At 38.3% G+C, this 25,834-nt stretch overlaps 1 protein-coding gene across 1 annotated transcript in view; it reads left to right on the top strand.

The window, feature by feature from the left end:
• The first annotated feature begins 14 nt into the window (after positions 1–14).
• chrna7a (cholinergic receptor, nicotinic, alpha 7a (neuronal)) overlaps positions 15–25,834 on the top strand; it is a 28,706-nt gene continuing 2,886 nt past the window's right edge. Inside the window, exons 1-7 of the mRNA XM_034678851.1 lie at positions 15–259; positions 5,924–6,063; positions 6,580–6,624; positions 11,173–11,282; positions 13,896–13,975; positions 16,451–16,618; positions 17,469–17,663. Of these exons, the coding sequence (XP_034534742.1) occupies positions 205–259; positions 5,924–6,063; positions 6,580–6,624; positions 11,173–11,282; positions 13,896–13,975; positions 16,451–16,618; positions 17,469–17,663 (793 nt within the window). The 5' untranslated portion in view covers positions 15–204. The remainder of the gene's footprint in view (positions 260–5,923; positions 6,064–6,579; positions 6,625–11,172; positions 11,283–13,895; positions 13,976–16,450; positions 16,619–17,468; positions 17,664–25,834) is intronic.

The following is a 25,834-nucleotide window of genomic DNA, read 5'->3' as shown; positions in this document are numbered from 1 at the left end:
CCCCCACTGACCACTCACTCACTCACTCTCACACACACACACACACACACACACACTCACTCACTCACACACACACACACACACACACACACACATACACACACACAGAGACGCACACTATCATCATTCCCGCATCCCGTCAGGTTCACAGATGAACAAGAGTCGCTCTGCTCTCACTCTTCGCTTGGTAGACTAACACACATCATGGATTTCCCGAATTTTCTGCTGTTTCTTGCAGTGAGCACCCTCACAATAAAAGGTATGTTTAAAGCAGTCGCCCTTATTTGTACAGAATTGTGCAAATAACTGTAATAATTGTATTGTTATGAGCTTACTGCAAAAGCAGGAGATATCCTAAATCGAAGGCAGGGAATGGCTTTTTTGCGTTTCATGTGTGCAGTTTACCTGGACTATTTTAGCTGGAATTAAATATCAACCTGTTGTGCCAAACACCCGAGTTTTAGGCATATTGATTCAATTGATCTTGAATGTTACTTAGCCTACTATTTCACCAGTGCGTTAATAAAGTTAGTACAACGCGTAATGCATTATGTTTGAGAACACTTATTCGGGAGCTGTCCTTTTTACTCCTTTCAGCACTCTCCGCTTGGACCCGAGACAACAGACCTCACCCCCTCTCCGTTGTTTTGGGGCTGAAAGAAGTTGTCTGACTCTGTTCAAAAGTGAAAAGTGAAATTTGCATTTGAATTTGTGGTAACCGTTGCAACCATTGGAGCATCTTGGCTGTTGTCATTAACTTTAAAGCTGTTTGATGTTATTTAGTGATGCAGCAACTAAAACCAAGGTTTCACTCGCCCCTTAAATTATTTGCTGTTGAATGCTCTGCCATATGCGCTCTCCTCTATGCAGAATGCAATGTGTGATGTCTTTTGCAGATGTTGCTGTTGCAGTGTTGGGATTTCATGGTTAGGTGGAAGCTTGAAGACAGTGTTTGTAAAAGGAAATTAGAAAAAGTTACAGCATTGAATCTGTAATTGGACACCGACAAATGTGTAAAACTGGCTGTAACATCACAGAGCAGCTTTTGTAAGGAAGGTGGTATATTCTCCTTTTGTGTGTGTGTGTGTGTGTGTGTGTGTGTGTGTGTGGGTTTGAGACAGAGACAAGTTGACACAAACAGACTGGGGGTCAGTTTGAGAGCACACCAAGTGCCTCATAAAACTCTTTATTTTTAAACTGAATAGAGCTCTGGGCTGTAGTACTGGATTTTCTACAAGCAAAGTAACACTATTCTTGTTGTGCTTTTCACACCGTGCAACTCAGATTTCCATTGCAATGTATGGACAGTGAACATTGGAAAATGTTCCTGTCCTGGATATAGAATTCATGCTTTACAATGCTATAATAAGTTTTCCGTATAATTGGTCCTTGGGACCCATGGTGTTGAATTGAGTGAAACCCCAAAATTGAAACCCTAAATTGATCCCAAATATAATTTGAAAAATTCATTTTTAAATGCTTAATGCACCATGTGGGATGCATTTTTAATCTCTTTGAAAACTCTACATACATATGAGCTACAAGACAAGGTCAAGAAGAGATTTCTCACTACCTTTAATTTTGGGTCTGCTCTATCCAAATTTTCTTCTGCAAACCAGTGTCAAAGATTATGTGAACTATAATGTTATGATGTCACTTTTGAGCCAGTCAGTCAGAGTTGCATCCCTGGGACATATTGATGGTGAGTTGGCTGCATCTTTCAGAGACGCAGGACTTCACAACATCACTGCTTTACAAGTCACACCGTGCTAATTGAAAACAACTGAAAAAACTTGAAGCATGTTCTTCATAACTAATTCAAGTCTCAAGGCAAGCTGTGTCCAATCAGTTTCACCTGGACCTTCTCTGAATTTTGAATCATTTCATTTATTGATAGTCTGTGATACTAATAATGATAAAGTCATTCAAAAAGGTGAATTAAGAAACATGTTTTCTGTCTGTTAGAGGAGTGTTGCACATATAGCTTGGTATGCAGACATGAAGTTCATCTCTAAGACAAGTTTTTTGAACATTTTTTATTTGTTAACTGCCTGCATCCTCTAATTTGCAAGTCTATCTAATCAGACGCTGACTTGCACCTCACTTCTATGTTCCACAGGAAACCATGTTCAGAACTGCAATATCTGAAAATTCAGTCAACTCTGTAAATTAGAGAAAGTTGTGTGTCTGAGGAACAGCAGGACATCAGATGAAAAAAACAGGAACCATGCTGCACAAAATATGATCCAATTTGACCAAAACCAGTGAGAAAGTGAGGATGTAAAGTTATGTTGCTGCACAGACATCAGTATGACCTGCTCCCCCAAGCTACGTGCTCTGATGGGGCCTTAAGGGTAGATTCATTCAGTTACCATGGTGACAGTATTGAGATGAAAGTCTTTTGTCTGAATGCATGGACTTGCATGACTTAAAAGACATACAAGAGGCTTACAGACAGAGAACAAAAACGTTCATGTCTGCATAACTAGAGCTAACAGATCCAAACTTTAATGCATTTTTAGTCTTCAGACTGCACTTTCCTGGCACTTTTAATTGAGGCTTCCTCAAGAGTGTATCAGAGAAGAGTATCAGATGAAGGTAAATGATGTTAGTGTTAGTGTGTGTTTATTATACATGAACATCAGAAAGTCTGATCAAACATCTTGGGCACTTAAAATCCTTGTCCATCTCTAACATTATTAAAGCTGCTCTATTGGATTAAGAAGTAGAAATACTTTGCTTTCCCCTTTTTTGGCTCTTTCAGCAACATACTAACAACATATTAGAGATGTTCATCCTGATGGCCAGTAATGTACAGGGGTGTATTACAGAAACATCTCAGGGGAATAACACTTGACACTTGATGTAATCTTGCTGCTGCTCAAAGGGAAATTTGATTATTGTGGGAGTGGGAGGGGATTCAGGAGTTGACAAAGACTAGCTTTCAGCCCATCTTTTAAGTCATTTTTATGAAAGAACCGGATGTGATAGAAAGCTGAGGAATGTAGAGACTTCCAGAGACAACAAGCTCTCTGCCAAATCATTGGGATAATGCGCTTCTCATAGGTGGTTCTGATAATTGGGCTTTGGCCATTAGTTAAGTGAACAAGTGCTGCCAAAAAGGCTCTATAACTCATGAGGGGAGACGAGAGTGTGTTAAAATGAGGGGCAGGTCTGATTTGAGATTGCTCAGTGAGATGAATGAAGTCCAGGTTTTGTATTTGGATGATTGCAGCGTACAGGCAGCAAGTGTTTCACCACCAAAAACTGTGTTAAACTAACCTCATTTGGCTTATAACTAATACAACTTTGCCAAACAATAAATGAAATGCAAAAGTTTTCAGTGAGAGGTGTTAGTGCAGACAGAGTTTATAATCCATATGGCTCAGGTTAGAGGTTAATCAGCAGCCCTATGTGTCTGAGAAGGCCTCAGACTGGAGTGTTGAGTTACAGAGTACAGGGTGTAAGGTCAAACTGGAGTGGTTCTGGTTCAGATAACTGCCATAAGAGCAACACAGCCAAGAAGGAAAAACAAGATTATGGATAGAAAGTGTAATGACGATCCAGATGCTCAGGAAGGATTGCATAATGTGAGACACAGGAGAAGAAGGATTGCAGCCATGTTATACTTAAGTACATTTCCACTTCCAATGAATGGGAGAAAGCTGCACCATTTACAGCCATGTAAACAATGTGTGTGAAGAAAGTGCCGTTGTCGGACCAAAAGGGAATATCTTTACATCTATCAGATGAACTGCTGAGTAAACTTTACAGATTCTTACTCCCCAGAGGATGATGTGTTTTATATAAAACGCCATTATAAGGGTAGTTAATATCTCCAAACATCCTTAAATGTTCTTTTTGGCAGATATTGGGTCCACTGTGGCTCAGTGGTAGAGTGGGTTGTGTCTCAATTAGAGGGTTGGCAGTTCAATTACATCTCTAATCTCCCAGTCTGACCATTAAGTCAACCTTTACTTTGGCCCCCACCAAGCATCTTTTGAAAAGAGAATGTATCAGTGACACAGGACAGTCATTGAGCTGATTGCAGCCTCAGATAGTGATTGAGTAGAGTTTGTCTTAAAAAAGATAAAACTGTGGAGCAGAATCTAATGATGTGAGTTCATTTTTCTCTGGTGTGGTGGAATGTCTGTCATGAATCAAATAGTAATATATTCATATCATATACTATAACTCTATATTCATATTGCATATAGTACTACACTGTCATAAATTATTAAGTATATCATACAGATATTTCACCTCTCAATATCCTCTGTCACCCCAAGTGAACCCACAATTCTGAGTAGTTTCACAGTTCTCTTTAAACAAACAAGTTTAAATGTTTCGGCCAAACTTGTCCCTGACGTGTGCTCGATGTTTGGCAGAACTTGTGCTGAAAGTTTTTGCAGATCTATTCCAGCTACCCGGTAAACAGACAGATGGTGTGGGGAGGACATTGTTTGGTTTTTGAATAAATTCCACTGGTGTGTGATAAACTGTTGTTTATAACACTACCAGAAAAGGTCAATGATAGCTCTACTACTTTCAATACAACGTGCTTTAAAACGATACAATCTGAGTTATTTCACATTGGATTGCATCGAACAGTGACAAAGCTTATGAGAACAACAGATTAACAGTTCAATCCAGAGCTGCTTCGAGTGATAGAGGGAGAGAGCAGAAGTACAGTAGAAGAGTTACCTAAAGATAAAGTAAAGAGAGTGAGCACTGCTCATGAAAACAAAGTGAAATAGAAATAGAAATGAAATAGAAAATATGACATTATTTATCGGCCTGTCCAATGTTGGTCTCTGTTCAATGACTTTTTCTAGACCAGCACTGTTTGAAGTGTGGTGGTAAAAACCATGAAAGATGAAATAAGATTAGATAAGATATACTTTTATTGATCCTCCATTGGGGAAAATTCTTTTGTTACAGCAGCTTACAACAAAGGACGGGACATTTTATAGATTCTTACTCCTCAGAGGCTGATACCAATTTTGATGATCTCTTGAATTCACCCCTCAAGCCAAAGGGAGATTTACCTTGGTGATACCACTTTAACTGGAATATTAGCTTGAGATATTCAATACCCCCAGAAGATAAAATCTATACACTTTTATATAAAGCGCCATCATCAGGTCCAAACAGCCTCAAATGTCCCCCATGTCCCCCCCATTGGGGAAAATTCCTTGGTTACAGCAGCTTACAACAAAGGACAGGAATATACGTACAGTGTTAAAATATAATTATATTAAAGGTAAATATAGAATATAGCAAATATATATTCACGATGTACACTTTCTACTTATGCATACATAAATTAAGTTATGCACAGAGAGAAAACAAAAAAATTACACAGTGAGCATAGCAACAACAAAATACAATAGTATGGCATTATTGCCCAGCAGTGATTAACAGATGTCTACAGTGTCTTCACAGTGTACATATAAACAAGTTATAAATGAGTGCTCCTGTGAAACAGTCTGATTGCAGATGGGATGAATGACCTGCAGTAGCGCTCCTTCTTGCAGGGTGGGTGTCTAAATCTGCTACTGAAGGAGCTGCATAGATAGCAACATAGAAAGATAGCAACATATGGGGCCCAATGAGTTTAACTTTTGTTGCTGTTGTATTGAAATTAAAATTGATTTCATTAGACTTTAAGTATCGTATTTAAGATTGAAATTCTGCTCTCTTAAGAACCTTAGTGCACACAGAGATGTTTCATAAGAAGTGAACTCACAAGTGTTACTTTGGTGACAGTGCTGGTTAACCCAGGTGTCTGCACTCTCTGAATTAAGATCTTTGCTGTGATTCATCTTACCTGTGTCCACTCTTTTGAGAGCATGAATTTCTTCTACACTGTAGTTATCATGATCAGGACACTAAACTCTCAAACTTCTTCTGTCCTCTGCAGAGTCTCTTCAAGGGCCAAACCAGCAAAGACTGTACAAGGACTTGATGCAGGGTTACAACCCGCTTGTGAGACCAGTACAGAATGACTCTCAGACTCTCACGGTGAACTTCGGCCTCACTCTAATGCAGATCATGGATGTGGTAGGTCAAAAAGGACACTCAATAGATATCTAGCATAAAAATAAACGATGAGGTGGGCATGGGATAAGCCACTCTCTGTTAGGTGTTAATCAGTTCTCATCGATTGCTATAATGATCCTTGTTTTCCCACCTTGGAGCTAAAATCCAGTACCTGTCAAAATGTCCACATTTGCTTATTTTAGTTTTTTAGTGCCAGTTATTTATTATAGGTGTTCAAGTGTTTAACAGACGTGAAAATGTTAACATTTACGTCTTGGTTTTGATGTCTCTAAATGGTGAATTTAACGTGTAATTAATGCAAAGTGCTTTAGCAGCACTGATAAAGAAAAATGCCTCTCTTTATTGAAGCTCACTGAGCTCTGCAGACTCAACTGGTTAAACATTGAGTGTTATGCAATAAAAAAAAAGGTGTTTACCAGGGTGAAAAGATTTCACTTCTTAAAAGTCTGTTCTTTTTCTTACTACAGCCTGAATATCTGTTAAGTATTATGAATAGATATCTCAATTTTCTTACAGGATGAGAAGAATCAAGTTTTGACAACCAACATTTGGCTTCAACTGGTAAGACTCTTCCCTTTACGATGTATGAAAAGTAACATAAAGAACAAGGCGTCATGCTCAAAAGGTCACATTTACACACTGCATTTTCCTGCTTAAAACACTGACATTATGGGTGATTGGTGTACCTAATATCCTCAAATACATTTACTTTGTTACTGTACACCACTGAAAGTTAAGCCCCAGTTAGGCACTCATAGATGCTCAACACTTACATGTCAGCTCCAACCACCCATCTTACCCACACAGAACTTTTTTTGTTCTATTTAGTATCCATTTGTGTCCATATGTAGAAAACACAACTTTTCCTGGTGGCAACATAACACATAAAAGGAACAGTTAAGAAGAAAAGGAGCACACTTACTTTTATTTTGGTCCTCAAATGACTGTGCTTCTGCTCATCCGAATCCACAGACTTGTTATAACTGCCCTGTCTGTCTGACATCTCTTTTACCACCTTTGACAGACTCTTTCCATGCACCCAAAGTTCGTCCAGTAATGAGATAGCTGATTGTGCTATGAACCCTCTACATCCAACTTCTACTGGACAAGCTCTAAAGTTCCATTCTCACTGTTCTGTGAGCTATCTTTTATACCCATTCTTCCTGCAAAGCTAAGCTAACCTTCTGCCCACTGTATCTTCATATTCAAACAGATTTAAGAGCTAAATGGATCTTATGATCTGACTTTGCTGTGAGAAATTGGATATACATTTTCTCATAATGTTGAACTTCACCTTTAGTATTTAGTTTGTGCATCTGATCACAAAAAATCTAGAAAAAATGAGTAACCCAGATTATCAGTGTTAAGATATGATTACTGTCTAACCATCTTGTTTATACCATCTACTTATATCCAGCATCTTTCATCTTTCACAGTAGCAATAATCCCTCTCTCCTCCATGCACTGAGATCAAAATTATGGAAACAGATGTTTTATCACAGCCTGTTTATTGTGTGACACTGGTTCCCTGCTGCTGCACCGTCAGCAAGCTGTATCAAGGCCCTTCGGTCTGTTAAATCACCATATAGATACCCAGCAGCAGCCTCCCTAAATCTGTCCTACTCCATATACTGCAACATTGACAAGCTTTCAAACATAAGATAGTGCAGACAGCATCCTCACTATCTACTGTCTGTCAGCTTCAGTCTCAGATGTTTATTCAACCAAATCTGAAAGTCTTTAAGAGGTGGTCATCTCTGACAGTTACCTTTTGACATAATGATGCCTCTGTATGATTACACATTTATTCATTTTGAATAGTTATTTCAAGATTTCAACTGTCTCATGAGTGGATCAATTAGTTTGAAATGCAGCAAGAAATTTGGCTAGTAAAAAGACTAGAGTAAAAAAAAATATCACAAAATAATAATGTAACTGGCTTCTGGTAAATGTTAACCTTAAACATAAAATTAAAGTTTACATTGATGCAACCATATGACCTACAAAAGCAAACAAGACAATCATCAAAAAAACTGATCATGTCTGTACAGTAACCTTTAACGCTTGTGATCACTGCTGCTGGATAGGAGTCAGGCAAAGTCAGTGATAAAAAGCAGCTGCAAGAGCCATCGTTTACATTTCCAACAACAAAGCCTCAAAATGAACAATACGTTTTACTAATAAAATAAAGCCATATGAAAATTTTCTTTAGAAATACCACGGATAATGTACAGGACATGATACTCATACAGGTTTGAATTGAGAGAGACTTAGGGTGCTGCTGCAGCGGTCTCAGGTTCGACTCCTGACCTCTAACATTTGCTGCATGTCATGCTCTCTAATCCCTACATTTCCTCTTTCTCTCTCCAGCTTTCCTATCCAATAAACGCAAAATGCCCAAAAACATAACTTTAAAAAATATATGTATAAGAGAAACTTATTTGTGCATGGGGGTGCTAAAATCAAAACAAACCAAAGTTCATCACAAGAGCTTTCAATTTCTTTGTAGCGAAAAGGTTCATAAAGGATTACCTTGTCTAGGACAATGTAACCATTCTCTAAAGTAAACCCAGCTTTAACATCTGTTTTACATAAAATGGGACCAAATTTGATCAAATGAACATGGTGCTGTATTTAAGAAGACTTGAAATCAGAAAGTGCAGCACAGATCCTGTTTAGAGAAGATGGTCATAGTTGCTACACAGATTCTAAGCTATGCATCCATACAGAAGGGGCCAGGGGTACCACATACCTCAAACAACCCCACTTCAAAACTCCCGAATTACCCCTTTAAAGAGTCATTTTGCTAGCTAGCACCAGATGAGCTTAGTGTACTGTGGGGTTGAAAAAGGTGAAACAGCCTAAATTTGTCAAAGATAATGAATCCACCTTTTCGACTTCTGAAGTTCACAAACTTGCAGATCTTTTTCCTTAAATTGCTGTTTTACTTTTAAGACAATGAATACTTACTTCTTATTCAACAAAGAAATAGAGGACAAGCATCAACGCTTGTAAAATACTGAGCAAGAATGAGAATGTGCTCTTTTCACATAATGGCATATACAGTTGTGTTCATAAGTTTACATACCCTGGCAGAATTTATGATTTCTTGGGTAGTTTCTGTTGTCGTTATGATATAAAAAGAGTAAACATAGTTGTTTGATAATAATTTGCTTCACCCAACCAATAACCATGAGTGAAAAAAGGTTTTTCTCTTATCATTCATATTCTCTGAAAAATGGCCAAAAAATCACAAATTCTGCCAGGGTATGTAAACTTATGAGCACAACTGTAAATTGTGTTTGCCTGGCGTCGGTGGCTTAGCGGTCCAAGTACCCCACAGAGGCTATAGTCCTGAGGTCCCCGGTTCGACTCCCGGCCCTGCATGTCCTCAGCCCTCTCTGCTCCCCACATTTCCTGTCTCTCTTCAGCTGTCCTATCATAAAGGCATAAAAGCCAAAAAATATAACTTTAAAAATAAATAGATAATGTACGGGAGAATTTGAACCAATTACTTAGATATATCTTTAAAAAGATGCAACATACTGAGGATGACCTGAATCCATAGAAAGGCACTTTATTTTGTAATTTACCATGTGAGCTGTTCCAACTGACTTTATAGACTTTTATATTCCTTCATGTTTGCTGCAGCCAATTTTTGAACACCCCCATTGATACTTTGAATCAATAGGAAAATATAAAAAAGTGATAAGAAAAATCCTGATTAAAGCTTTTTTTAAGGGGGGGTGAAAAGCCAAAATTTGTGCAAGGAGGATCATCGGCAACATTTTTGCTATACGGCGCTGGAGATCAGTCAAAGTCACAATATACACATACAGTACATACATAACCTGAGTTATTTTTTGAAAGGGTGCCTATGGGGTGAGAATTCCAGCATTAATTCACAAAAACTGAGCTGTAGTTTGAGAAAACAATTCTGACATTATAAGGAGAACATGTTAATTAGAGTGCCTTTGTACTCTGCATTATCAGACTCATTGTTTTTGTCAGTGTTTGACTTTACACTTTCCTTCCCAGCTCTTTAAACTCTGAGCTCAGGCCAGTGCATATTTATCAAATCATTATTCATGATATTTTGCATGGCTCTGGGCATCAGGGGGCTGATAGTTATCTCTGCCAGGTGACAGTGTCAGTATCCACATCTCATCTACATCTATTGGTAGATCGCAATTAAATTCATACAAATCATTTTGGCAAGGAAACAGGATTTTTAATCTGATGTTGATTCTGTGATTTTTCCTTGAGTACAACCACCAGGCTTCTTTTTCTTAAAGTAAAATGTCAGACAACTGGAGTGATTGCCATGACATTTTCCACAAACATTAATTTTCCTTGAATCTTAATACCTTTGATTATCCTCATATCATCCAGTTATTACCATGCGCTAGCACACACATCATTATTCCCAACAGTCTCAGCTGTGTTGTCAGTTTGGTGCTTCTTGAAATGTTAACATGTTGAACTAAAACAATGAATATGGTAAACATACCTGCTCAAGCTGTTGGTGTGGCTGTATAGTGTCTTGATGTTTTGAGTGAAATGCTGTTTCAAAGCCCCTCAGAGGATTTTTTATCTGGTCAAGACACAGACTGATATTAATAGAAGCCTTGAGAGGATTGTTAAAAAAAAAAGTTGATTCAAGAACTTGGAGAGCTTCACACAGAGTGGACTGAGGCTGGTGTCCATGCATGAAGAGCCACCACACACAGACATCCTCAGGAAAGGGACTACAACTGTTGCATTCCTGTATCAATCCACTCCTGAAGCAGAGACAACATCATACATTCTGTCTGAAATGTAAAAAAATAATTTTCCTGGGGTCTGAACATGTTTAGTCTCCCCAGGTGTCCCTGAAACCTGGTACAGTTTGAACTACATTCCCGTTGCATGTCACTGCATAGTGTTACTCACAGCTGCCATCACAAATGTTTATAGAAACATTTCATGTCACTGCCACTACAAACACATGACAATGTGAATCTCAGATTGGGCTTTCAAACAAGAGTGGAAACACAAAGCCTCATAACGGTTTAAATCAGAGATTTTCTGTGGAATATAAACAGTACATGACGTTTCTGTATCCCACAGTTCTGGAATGATACTTACCTCCAGTGGAATCCAGAAGACTATCCAGGTGTGAGCAATGTGAGATTTCCGGAAAATCTCATTTGGAAGCCAGACATCCTGCTCTATAACAGGTAGGTATTGTGAGGGCAGATCTGCTGTACTGTAATTGGATATGCATGGTGTCACACTCAGCATTCATACACTGTCCTCAGCACAACATGGGGTTGGAGGGATGAGGCATGTTTGAATTTTGGTGATCCAGGGTAAAAAAAAACAAAGGTTGTCACAAGGAATGTGACTTTTTATAGATATGCAAGACTCGGAAAAATAACAAGTTTTGATTTGTGAATATGAATAATGTTTGGACTGAATGCAGAAACACAGCTACAAATAGTTTTAGCACTCAGTGGCATAAACACATGATTTCAGGGAATTTTGTGTCATCCTTTGTGCTTACACATAGCACCGTGTAACAGCATAATATTGTCATCCCAGAGTGTGATTATTGCATTACGGCGTGGTGGGAGCGTGAGAGGCATGGCTTGTTAACATACAGCAGGAGTGCCACATACGCACCCACTCAGACATGCACATACACACAACACTGTTCTGTCCTGCTGTGTCGATACACACACATCACCATTGTCTTCAACCCACTCTGTCTCTGTTGCTACCTCAGAAGATGAGAGCCAGGAGGTTCATTTTCATGAACAGGTACACGACAAGTTTAAACAAGCAACTTTTAACAAGTTTGCTGAGTCTTGCATGATCAAACCTTGAGGTGCAAAGTAAAAGAAGCTTGAGATAAAACAGTAAAATGCAGTTTTTATTTGTAACACCAATGCACCATGTTTACAGGTGATTCTTCTCATCTTTGAATAGATGTGTTCATATTTGTTGTCCAACCAGCACCCAAGTTACCACAAAAATTAATAAATTTTTCTACTCACAGACCGTGTTTAGATATTGAGTTAATTTTTAATTTCCTATGGATAGTCTAAATATGACAAATGTTTATATCATGACACTTAATTATAGTCTTAAGATGTGACAGCAGGCGCGGATTTAACCCAATGGTTAAGTTGCGCGTCACTGTAGCAGGCGGCACAGGTACAATTCCATCCAATACAGAATCCCATATGTGAAATCAATTTGTGAATAATTCAAAGTCATCTTCATCTGCAAGATTTAAGATATAGAAGTCTCAATTAAGTATTGATGGGATGTTACCTTGATCAGTTTGGTCTCGATCTCCCCGTCAGAGGCGAGCTCTTGATGTCTAAGTACATACTTGTGGCATTAAGAGAGAGCTCTCTCACCGGAGGTCGACACTGTGATTGCATTGGGTATGATTGGCTGTATGACAGTGTCTAGGTCCAAATTAGAAGTTGGTTTGTGGTCTACCCATTTCTCCCCCCCCCCCCCCCCCCCCCCGTAGAGTGTGAGCACTTCCACTGTCCTCTCCTATCGACATAAAAAGGTGTAAAAAAAAAACAAAATATAAATGAATAAAGGAAATCTCAGAAAAATCTCTTCAAGAAAATGTAGAGTAAAAAAATAAAATAATTGACAGCATACGACTATGTCACATGGACATACAGAAGTAGTTAAATCCTGCATTGTTTCTTAAAATGATAATCTCAAAACAGAAATAATTTAAAACACCTGTTCTCTACACCAGAGGGGAAACTGTCTTCACTAGAACGTGGCAGAATTAAATATTTATATTTTCAGGTGGCTTAATGTCAGTATATGCGTGAAAACTCAGGTCTCTACCTTTTTAAGAGGTAAACAAAACATGAGGCCACACAACATCATAGGAGGTTTTTCAGAATATCAGTTAAAGAGAGACAATAAAGAAACATCACATTTATTTTGCAAGAACAAATCTGCTTACGTTTCTCTCTGTTTTTGATCCAAAAAGTTCGTTACTTCTACTTTTGCTTTAATAAAAGAAACATGAATCATAAATGCTAGACGATATGATGCTGCGCTGATGTGGCTTTTAAGAATAAGTAGCCTGGTTTTCAGACGCGAACATTAGAATTCAAGGTTAGTGGTGCCCTGCAGTGTAAGTATATGCAGGGCAGTCTAGAAGATGGCTTTGCAGCAATAAATCATTCAGACAAATGAATAAACTTATGTACAATGATGGAAGAAGAAGCGTTTTATTATAAATCCCTAATGGAAAGTGCTGTGGGGATAACTATGAATCAATCTTTAAAAGAAAGATCTGAACAAATCACATTAGGTACACTGTGCTCTCCTAACATCTAATGAGAGAAAAAGCATTGTACTCCATTTGTCATTGTCCCTCTGAGTAAAATCTTCATGTAAAACTATCTTAATTAGCCACTGCTGCAAGTTAAATTTTCTCTTTTTCAAGGCAACTCTCTAAACTTCAGCTCAACCATGCTTCAGTCCCTGGAGAGTTCATTTAAAGGGAGAGCATTGTGGGTAAAAGGAGATTGAGGGTAACCACTGAATAACCATCTCCTGGGATGAGTTGCATCAGTTGTGACTCCACTATGTGTACCTGCTGCTGCAATAATGAGACAGAGAAATATTTGTGTTTTTCCCACCACATCTGCTCCTCTTGTTTTTGTGTTTCATCCAAATTTACATTGCATCCTTATAATTCATAGGGGTTCCTGCAAAGGTTGTTTCGATGTATGAATTTTTTAAAAGGCTTCTCCATGGATAACTTTGCAGTAAATACTAATGAAGCCGAGCTTTGTCCACAGTGCAGATGAGAGATTCGATGCTACGTTCCGCACCAACATTTTGGTGGACCATACAGGCATGTGCTCCTACATACCACCAGGTAAGAGTCATCAGCTCAGAGCGTCTTCACACATCAGGATTTAGGATCAAAACTGCATGTACTACTTGAAGATGTTTGTATATTACTCTCTTCTTTTGCTTCTGTTTAGTCATAAAGAATAAAATAGTCTCTCATGCTACTCCATTAAACCTGTTCCAATTTGTCATTAACAGTGATGAAAGCCTTCATGAAATCGTATTGAAGAGTTGTTTTTAAGAAAACTATCTAAGAGTGATCATGTCTCAAAATCCTCTCTCAGTCCTTTCTCTTTAGGCATCAGTTTTTAGTTTTGCATTGGCTGACGTGCACAGATTGTTTCATCCTTTCTTTAAAGCAACAGCAGACAAACAGCAGTCTGTGGGCCTTTTTATGTTTTCTCTTGTAATTAGGCACCTCAGCACCAGCCCGAGGGAAAGTTTTACATTCAAAGTTTGAATCAAACATTCTCCAATGCTTCATAAATTAAAGATAAACTAGACTTCAGCTTACAGAAACTGTGATGGGAATCATTATGTTTTCCATCTCTCAAATATTATCCTCAGCCTCATATAGTGTATAAACATTAAAGTGTCAAACAACACAAGCTGCTGCTTAGTTAAATTGAAAGGGTTCTTTGAGTTGAATCAAAAACTTTCAGCAGAATCTCACAGGGTTTGTTTTTTAACTTCACATGGGCTGTTTTTAGCTTAGCAGTTGTATATTTTGCTATTTATATTTTCACATCTTGGTACAATTCTTAAAGATTGTTAATTAATGTGATTATTGTTAAATATTACAGTTTTTCCGATAACACTTACCGAACAGCAGTTTTTTCTGCAAAAGAAATAGTTGAACATTTAGAGAAATGTGTTTCATTCAAACCATCAAGTTTTGATACATGTAGGTTGCTGTACAAATTAAACTTACAAGATATGTTATGCTCCATATTGACAGTTTTAAATAATAGTAAGAGGCTAATTTGTTACAATTAGATGGACTGAGGCTAGCTTAGTTTTGCACTTAGCATAGCTTAGTGTAGTATGTTAGATTTAAATCATGTAGGTTTTTGTCCAAATTCAACAACTAAGATATAACATGCTAGGTATTGACTGTTCAAGGTACCATTAGGTGAATTTTGCTTCCTTTTGATGGGTTCTGTCTAGCTGATTCCCACTGTTTTAAGTCTCCATGTTTAGCTAAGCTAACCTGGTTAGGGCTGCCACTTCATTTATATTTTAGTATCATATTTTAATATATATGTTCATTTTCATTTATATTCAACCCACGTTCAATTATATTTCTCTTCTCATGTAGCTCTCATTAAGAAAGCTAATAAGTGTATCATCTTCAGTCGTAGAAACTGTTGCTACAGTCCCCTTGTGATATTAAAAGGTCTTATCCAATTAACAGTGATTAGCACATGGATCCATCACTGTCACATTGTTGGCGTCAGGAAGTCATGCACTTTTCCTGATCAAACCCTGACCGACCCACTGCTGCTCAACTAGGTGGTCTGAAAAGATCTATGACACTAAGTGTAAAGCCATCAGACCATTTTTATGCACACACACACACGCACGCACGCACGCACGCACACACACACACACACACACACACACACACACACACACACACACACACACACACACACACACACACACACACACACACACATACACACACTCGAGATGGCTTGGTCCTCCTGTCACAGCTGGTGATTACTGCTCTCCCTGGCCCCAGACCATGCTGAAGTGCTGGCCCTAGCTTCTTAATCAATACTGGTGTAAATAGCTCCATCATTGAATTTCTTCTGGATTGATTGCCTCTGTCACAGAGAAATAGCCTCTCAACTTTGTTCCAAACGAAGCCCTTGTTACATGCCATATTGACTCAAAGTGGTTGTTTTCTCTTTGAACTCACCATATTTGCATCAAATGAGAAAAACTGCATGCATATATGACTGAGTTGGCTGTTCCAATCATTTACATTTCCATAAGAGCTTGGCTATACAACTTCGGGTCATAGCAGTAAATAAGATTTCAGCTTTTTGTCTGCTCCCATCTCTCTTCATTCCCTGCTGAGGTTCATCATCTTCATGGCTGAGGGAGAGAGGACAGACCTTGTTTACTGTCGACGTCTCATATCTTTCTTAAATATGGATGGAAATTAGTTTGGTCCCTGCCTCTCTGAAGGATTACAGGCCACTTTCATCTCATTGTCATATTGGATTTTTTACTCTCGTTACGATGGATGGCACTTGGGCTCCATATCTCATCTGAGGAAAACCTCTCTTTTGAGCCTCTCGAGCTTTTCGGGCACTGTCATTTCTCTTTCTCAGCCTCGCCCTGCTCTCTTTATTCCACATTAATTGAATATGCTCTCTATCAGAGCTCAAAATATCACCCCATCCATTTTTGTCTCTCTCTTCTGTGACCTTCTATAAGTGAAGTGCAGCAAGTCTTTCACTAAACTGTCTTGGTCTTTTCATGTTTCCAGCAATCTTCAAGAGCACTTGCTCCATCGATGTGCGCTGGTTCCCCTTTGATGTGCAGAGATGTGACTTGAAGTTTGGCTCCTGGACGTACGGGGGCTGGTCTTTAGACTTAAAGATGGTGGACGCTGATATCTCCAACTACATCTCCAACGGAGAGTGGGATCTTGTTGGTAAGAGGGGCTGGTTGATAAAGTGCAGAGGGATGTTTTCTATTTCTCAGATCAGTCAGTTACGACCGAGTCATCTGATTGAACAGAGACATTCCACGAGTGCTGATATAAAGCACAACATCACTGTGGCCTTTTGCTTTGTTCAGTACAGGGCTGCAACTCTTTGATTTTAGACCATTGCTATGAAGAACCGAGCATCGCTATAGGGAGGCAACTCTAATCACAGACTCTGGAGGACTAACCTTCATCATACCAGTGCATAAAAAGCAGTCCAGTTAATTTTATGTCAGTTTGTGTACTATTAGAAAAAGAGAGGAGATTGAAAATGTGAAGAAAAACAGGAGGAGTTTAAGATATGACAGAAAAATCTATGTATAAACCGTGACTGTATAACCTGGAGTAGCTGATGCTTTTGCTTGTGATAATGGGGATCTAAGAAACAAACAAACAAACAAACAAACAAACAAAGTGCCAGCGGGTAGAGATTAAATGTGCCCGGAACTCCTTCCTGCAGAACGATTTGATATGACGTGTGTGATCAGGTTGTTCGTGGGGTTTTAATAAGTATTAATAACCATTGTTATTATTCTATTTATTATTATATCATACTCAAGCATGTGCTGTTGTTCTTAAGATAAGCACAGCTGTGATTATCTTCAGGACTTTGCCCGCAGCATTGTGTCTATGGCCAATTTACAGCTGTGCTGATGTTCAGAACAACAGCACAACCTCGATTGTGATTCTGCCTCAATGCATCACAATGTGTTTGTTTCTCTATGCAAGTAATAGACTCCATTCTTCATAAGTTTTCACTTATCGGTGAAGATTGTGTTTTATTTTTGTTCCACAGAGGTTCCAGGACAGAAGAACAAGCGTGTGTACGACTGTTGTGAGGAGCCGTACTTTGACGTCACTTTCACCCTGGTGATGCGGAGGAGGACACTCTACTACGGACTCAACCTGCTCATCCCATGTGTCCTGATCTCCACTCTAGCCCTGCTCGTCTTCCTCCTGCCTGCTGACTCTGGAGAGAAGATATCACTGGGTTAAGAGCACACTCAAACACACAATAGTGGATCACTTGCATGTTCCTGCAAGGTTTTCATAGTTTGATTTTGGTTGATTCATTGTACATTGTTATTTTTCATGCATAAATACGATACTCAGTCATGAACAGTCCAACAATACCCCAGATACAGAAGTAGACACAAAGATAATACATGTATTATTCAACATGTAAGCATTAAAGTTAAACAACCAATCCATTCCACCGTCAATTCACCCAAAAAATCTCAGAATTTAACATTTCTTTTATCTAAGCTGTTCGTAGTGCATCAGAAGATGAACAATACATAAAATATTAGGTTCATTACCATCTCCTCTTGATTAATATTGTTCATATTTTTTCCCTTACTTCTGGATATTTTATATCTGATTTCAAGTACCGGTTGAAGCGTTCCTGTTTTTATTTACTTAATGTGCCAATGTGTACTGTGCTAACTGAGAAGCTGGCTTTGTCTGCATGTGAGGCAAACAGGCAGTGTGTAAATGTTCCAGGGTACACTGTGTGCAGCTGCAGCCTCGACCTTTATCCACTGCATTTCTTCATCTTCTACTCGCCTCAAATGACTATCAGAGACACATGAAATACTCTAACATGTATCCTTGACCATAAGAGCCACTTTAGGCGTATTTTAGGAGGCAATTTTGCCATTTGTGGCTTAGTTTTGTAGCTAGTTTGCAACAAAGTGAAGGTAAACACTGGGGGAAAATGTGAAATAGCAGGATTTTGTTTTCTTCCCCTACTGAGGACTATCTTTACTTGAATAACTGCACCGGTGCTGGAAGAAAAACAGATTATGCAGCTGCACCAAACTGTGCCCAAGGGACACAAAGTTCAGCTCCAACTGCAGTTGTTTTTCACATTGTAAACTGAACTTGGAAGGATAAGACTATGGTTTAATCAGTCAAATCTCTCTTTAAGTTTATGATGAGTGCTTTAATTTAGCCTTTTATTTTTGGTGAATTAAAAAAAAAAAAGTCTCCTTTTTCTGACAGAGGGTTTAACTCAGTGTGAAGGTACATTTGACTGAAGCTTGCAATGCTGCACTGGACTGCATCATATAAGAAGGTTCTGTCATATTTGTGGATTCTCTCTTTTTATATTAAACAGGTAGAAAACTAGCAGCTTTGATATTATGAGTCAGAGGTCCTGTGAGAAATACTTCTACTCGGGCTCTACCACATGTTTTATTTAGTTTGATCTGGGTCCAGATCCAAATAAACATTTTGATAGACAAGCCAGAATACACACACATAATATTTTCATTCAAGGACATGCACCTTCATGAGGACATGGCAAACAGCTTTAATATACCCCTTTGGTCAGTTATCTGGACTCAATATGTTTAATTTATTTATTATTTATTTTATTGTTTATTTTTACAGGGACAGCGCACAATTAAAAGAAATTGCACCAGAGTTAGCTAGCAGCTAATTTACATCTGTTGTCCCTGGGCAGGTAGACAAAAAATAAACAACCACAAAACACCAAATACACTACATAACACAATACAGTACATAAAAGTCCATCATTCTGAGATATTAGCTAAAATTAGTACAATAAATACAACAAATACTAACAGTAACGCAATAAATAATAGCATTACGATAAATGCAATAAATACAAGGCAATCATTGGTGATGGCAGTTTTGAGCTGACTTTAGCCAAAGCTTGAGGCTGGTTTTAAATATTGCAAAGCTCCCTGAGTCTCGAATATTTGTGGGTATAGAATTCCACTTTCCCACAGCTTTAACCGTGAAAGCAGATTGACCAAAGGAAGTCTTTCTGAACGGTGGTACCCAGTCACCTCTAGAGGAGGCTCTGGTCCTCCTGACACTGCCACTGCCAGGAGAGACCAGACATCCTCTAAGAGGAGGGGGTGCGAGATTGTGAATAATTTTAAACATCAGGCATGCATCAGAGTAAAATAAGAAGTTGTCAAAATTGAGAAAATTATATTTTAGCAAAATATTACAGTGATGATGGTCCCTTGGCTTTTTATCCAGTACTTTTAAGGTCTGTTTATAGAGAGAGTACACAGGTTTAAGTGTAGTCACACCTGCCTGTGACCAAGTTGTTATACAGTAAGACAGATGGGGAAAAATCATAGCATGTACAAAAAGCTTTGCAGCGGATGGAGACAACTGGTGCCTGATGCTCTTAAAATTATTCAAATTAAGTTTAACACTGCTGATGACCTTACTAATTTGTTTTTTGAAAGACAGGTTTGCATCAATTATAATACCTAGGTATTTCACATGTGTCACAGATGTGATGACATCACCATTAATTAAAATGTCAGGATTTACTGAATTATTTTTCCTTGCTGTGAAATACATGCAAACTGTTTTACTTACATTAAGGGTCAAGCATGAATCAGCTAGCCAGTCCGACACTTTGCTCATTGCAGCTGATAGTTTGGCTGCAACATGTTCTTTGGTTTTTGCATGGGTGAAAATAACAGTATCATCAGCATACATTTGGATGCTAACATCTGGACACACTTGGGGAAGGTCATTTATATACATACTAAACAAAATGGGTCCTAGAATAGACCCTTGGGGGACCCCTACTGTGCAACTGGCAAATGATGAACATTTATCACCCACTCTTGTACATTGTTTCCTATTGTTTAGGTAGGATTCCATCCAGGTCAAGGCATTGACAGATAAATTAAATTTTGAAAGTTTTGAAAGTAAAACGTTATAATTGACTGTGTCAAATGCCTTCTTAAAATCTAAAAACACGGCTCCAACAACACCACCTTTATCAAGGTAACTTTTGATCTGTTCAACAAAAAAGCAATTTGCTGTTTCTGTCGAGTGGTGTTTTCGGAAACCAAATTGCATTGGGTGCAGAGTAAATTCACCTTCATTTAAATGGGAAACTAACTGATCACAAACTACCTTTTCTGCGATTTTAGAGGCTATTGGGAGGATACTAATTGGTCTATAATTTGATGGGATTGTCCTGTCACCTGATTTAAAGACAGGGGTCACTATTGCAGCCTTCCAGGAGGAAGGAAAAAAAGAATTTGTTATTGATAAATTTATCAAATGAGTTAAAGGCTTGCATAGTGTCATTTTATACTTTTTAAAAAATCTTGCATCAATATCGAAGACATCCTTAGACTTGGAGCCTTTTAGGCAGTCAAGTGCTTTTATAACTGAGGATTCTGAAACATTTTCAATTACAAATACAGGGAATTCATTATTTGTAGGTTCAAGAACTTTTGATCTTACACCAAAATTATTGGCCAGACACTGGACTGAATCCACAAAGAATAAATTAAAGATTGTAGCTATTTGTTCTTTATCTTCTATCACTTTTGATTGTTCCTTGATCACCCAATTTTGAGCTGATTTTCCCTCCTTCTTTGTGATTTTATTAATATTATCCCAAATTAATTTACTATTCCCCTTAGACTCATTTATTAGTTTAATGAAGTAATCAGCTTTGGCCTGTCTCAATTGTTTTACTACTTTGTTTCTCAGTCCCTGAAAGTTTCTCTTATCATGGGGCAATCCAGATTTAAGAGCTGTCTTCAATGCTAGATCTCTTTGCTTCATTAACCTCCAAAGGTGCTCATTTAACCATGGTAGATTATATTTTTTATGCGAGTGTGAGACCTTTTTACAAAATTCATTTTTGGTTTCACAGACCCTGGCCATCATAATGTTAGATGCCTTTTCTATGTCATCTGACTGCAGAACATCATTCCAGTCCAACTGATTTAATTTATCCTCAAATGAGCTGACTAAATTTTTAGGTATAGCATTAAAAAAACTTTTACCTTGTTGTCTATATAAAAAACGTTTTTTAGTTAGTTTTCTTACAATTAGAGTCAGATTATGATCTGACATACCTGTTACCAAATTAAAAGATTTTATAATTCTTTCAGGTTTATTACTAAAAATAAGATCTATCTGTGTTTGTGATGATGGTGTAATCCTGGTTGGGCCTTGAATGATTTGAGAGAGATTATATTGGTCTGATATACTTTTGAGTTTTTTCCTGATGGCTCTATCAGCCCAGTTTATATTAAAATCGCCTAACAAAATCAATTCAGTCTTAGTACCGATTTCCTTTAGTAATGATTTCAGTTTGTCATGAAAAATGTTGTTAGAATTAGGGGGTCGGTAAATTCCAACAACAGTAAAAGACATACTAGGGGACAATGCAATAGAGACAGCAATACTTTCCAAATCATTCTGAGAATTAAAATGTACTTCTTCACATCGAAAATGATCTCGGACATATAAAATAACTCCTCCTCCTTTCCCTAATTTTCTATCTTTCCTAAAAACTTGATACCCAGGTATAGTAAAAGCAGTCCTTGGTGATGACTCAGTTAACCATGTTTCTGAGAGGCAAAGAAAGTCCAAGTTCGAATCAGTCAGCAAACTTTCAAGCTGTTCCGTCTTTGATGCAATGCTTCTGATGTTCAAATGTCCGCCAAGTAATCCATTCGGCTTTTTTCGCTTGTCCCACAACACTTTAGCCTGGTTAACTGGTTGGAAGAAATTAAACTTTCTTTTAACCGTCGTTATATTAAAGTGTTCTGTTTGTTTACAGTCACTCGGGTTAAAGATGGCTTTTTGCAGGGTTGCGTTGGAGGTTACGTACCGGTTTTCGCATCCTTGGTGTATTTCAGCAGCATTTACAAGCTCAGGTGAATCCAGCAGCAGCGTCTTTTGTTCGATATTGCAAACCGGCCCCGGATTAGAATGAACGTCACCTGCCAGTAGGATTGTGATCATCAGGTAGCTGATCAGCCTGTGGTATGGGCGGGAAGATTTCACTGTGGATCCTGCCCGGGACAGAGTTGGTATATTGGCCTTTCCACTAGACAGGATTTCAGAATATGCGGCTTGATGACTCCACTGTGCAAAGACAACACAGTCGGCCTGCAGAGAGCCGCCGCTTCGGCCGGCGCAGCAGCAACGCAACGAGAGCAGCAACAAAACAAAGATGTAAGCGATCATACTGCCTCTGTACGCCAAATCTCCAACAAATTGCCTTGATATGGCACCAGGTTTGGGGTTTGTTTTGTAACAAAACCCGTTTTTATTGAATTCGGTCCTGAATGTAACTCTGGCTGCACAGACTCCAGCAGCACCTGCCTTGCTGCCGGTCCGGGCCGCCATGACACCTCAACTCCTCATCACCATGATGAACACATTAGCAGATTTTCTGAGATGCTGAGTTTAGTAACATTAAAACTTGAACATTCAAAACTTGACTTCCAGGGTAGACTTAATGCAGTCCAGAACACCATAACAAAGTGCAGGCTCTAAAAATGACTAAAGTCAAGTCAACATGGGAGAGACTTCAATGCTATTTTCAACAAAAGGACAGAAATGTACATGTGAAACTCATTGATCGGGTTTTTGGATTGCTTTAAACAGTTTATTTTTGTTTTACAAAGAATTTTGACATATTTGATAAAAATGTTTTTTTTAAGATATTACCTTTATTGTTTTCTTCTTATTTAATAACTACTTAAACCAAACAGAAATGTGAATATGCAACACAGGCACAAATTGGTTACTTGAATAAGTTATAGATACCTTCAGAATGGAATGAATATAAAATATATGAAACGGCAAGTATAAGACAAATATAACTAGCAACATGGAGAACACTTGGAGTTTTTTGGAGTACCTATTATTTATGGCACAATCAGAAATTCATTGCAATAATTTTAGGTTCTTTCCATTACAGAAAAACCTTGACATGCAACAAATTTATTTCTATAGGACACATTTAAACATGTTTGATTCTGCTGTATTAATGTAACATGTGCTGTAGTGGGGTTTTGTTGGCTTATGGAGCCTCCCGCTAGTGGTCACTTGAGGAACTGCAGTTGTTTACACTTCTGCATTGGCTTTATTATTCAACACTGGAGGTTGTTGCTTGTTTTTTCAAAAGCAGTTGACTCACCTCACATTTGAATTGAAATTGTTTTGCTTTTACGGGGCTTTATTTTTAAATATTTTTTATTTCTCAATTTTTTTGCAAGCTGGAGTACAAATGCCGTTTTTCCATTTGTCTCTCTGCTGCTGGTAGGAAGCAGTGTTTGAGTTCACAATCATCCCTTTACATGTGCACTGCTTTTCTGCATATTAGTGACCCATAGTGGGCCCCTATCTTAACTTTGGACCTAAACAAACTGACCAATAAATCACAGGAACAACTCTCCCTGGTGCTTTCACAGCTTTGGAATGCGATGTCACATTAAGGCTGTATTATCTAGAGGTCTTCAGCTTGCTTGATTTATTTTTCAGTTTTGCGTAAGACACAGGGGAGCTGCTCAGTTCCTATGATCTTGACCGGATCTTTTACACATCTGACCCGTGTGATAGTTTCCAGATGTGGGCACTTCTTCCCCTTCTTCATTATTCTTCCTCAGTGAGCTGGAAGATGCTCTTTCAAAACTCTGACTTAATTTACTGTCTCTGAAACTCTGCATGCAGCTAGTTAATTTTCATATTCAATGTTTAATAGGATTAGCCTTCTGCTATGTTCACTTGACTATGATCTATAGATAACAAGTGTGCACTGTTACACAGTTAGGGTCTTACAAAGTTTAAAGAATGAAGCAGATAACTAACGAGATCAAAATAAAATGAAATCTTTTATAGTCCAAGTGGATTTTACTCAGAATCATCCTTTGTACTCTTCTTCCATTTTTTATCATACATATATTTCCTGGCCCATTAGCCTCTTGGGTAATGAGTCATTGCTAAGAAACAATGGTTTTTCATTAATCCACTTCCTCTGTGGCCCTTTGAAGTAATCTGATAATCAGCTCTGAGTGTCTAACTTAACTGTCAGTGGACCGAGAAAATGGTTTCATCTTATCTCACTTGTCACAGCTGACTTGAATGTTTGAGCCCATTTCATGCATAAATTACACAGACTTGGTGTAGCCAGTATCTCTATCCGTGGGTGTAGGTGTAGGTGTATGTGTGGTGTGTCTGAATGTGTGTGTGTGTGTGTGTGTGTGTGTGTGTGTGTGTGTGTGTGTGTGTGTGTGTGTGTGTGTGTGTGTGTGTGTCTGTGTGTGTGTGTGTGTGTCTGTGTCTGTGTCTGTGTGTGTCTGTGTGTGTGTGTGTGTCTGTGTGTGTCTGTATGTGGGAGTGGGTGGGGGAAGTTGGGGGCTTTGATTTATGCAGTTTGTGCCTTCCTCAAATCATTAGAGTCTTGTGCTGCAGATGGATTCCTTCATTAACCAAACAGTGCTTTAGAGCCAGATGTGTTTGCTTCTATGTGTGTGTGTGTGTGTGTGTGTGTGTGTGTGTGTGTGTGTGCACATTCCTTCTGATGTTCTGATAGTTCATAAGCAGAGAGCAGAAGAAATAATACAAAAAAGTGTTTGTGTGAAGTTTAATACAATGTCATGTAAATATTAATGCATCCAATCACAAAATGTTTTCAGAAGGGATTAAAAGACCAACTGTAGTTAAAAATGACATTCCCTATGCAAACCTCATGTGTATGGGTATGTTGATGATGCGTCTCTGTGTGTGATGTGTTCTTAGTAATTCTGCAGATGAAATCAATAAACGAGCCCAGCCTTGTGCGGACATTATTTTAGTGAACTTGTCATGAGAAATGTGTTTTCATGGCTGCATTTATTCCCTGATTGTATGAAGTAAAATTGGCTTTCATGGGTAATATCATTTGTAAAATGCACAAAAAAAGCAATTGCATCTATATTTTCAAATCAGTGTCATGAAGAGTTATTAGCAGTTCATCAGAATTACAGCATTTGTGTTTTATAGAACTTAATTATTGCGTCAACGGCTCATTTCCTCCTAATCACTGTAGACACTCTTACCGTATGGGTGATGGAGCACGGACAGTGATATTATATTTTGTCACTTGCAGCGATATTTTTCCAACATGTTTGAAAAATGGAAATTTCTGCTCTGTAATGTTGTGTGTATTACTGCATGCAGAGGTAAAAAGATGTATTTAGGTTTTAGTTCATTTTGCTGTTCTTTTCCATTTGCAAACCAAAGCACCACCCAGTACCAAGTTGTAGTTCATGACCACTGACACATCTGTATCTGTGTTACTGCGAGTGAAAGAAAAAGTAAACAACCACTCAACCAACTCTCCACTCTTTTTATTTCATACTCTGGAGG

The sequence above is a fragment of the Notolabrus celidotus genome, chromosome 3 (assembly GCF_009762535.1).
Source record: "Notolabrus celidotus isolate fNotCel1 chromosome 3, fNotCel1.pri, whole genome shotgun sequence".
Classification (NCBI taxonomy): Eukaryota; Metazoa; Chordata; class Actinopteri; order Labriformes; family Labridae; genus Notolabrus; species Notolabrus celidotus.
This window is presented reverse-complemented; position numbering and strand designations above follow the sequence as displayed.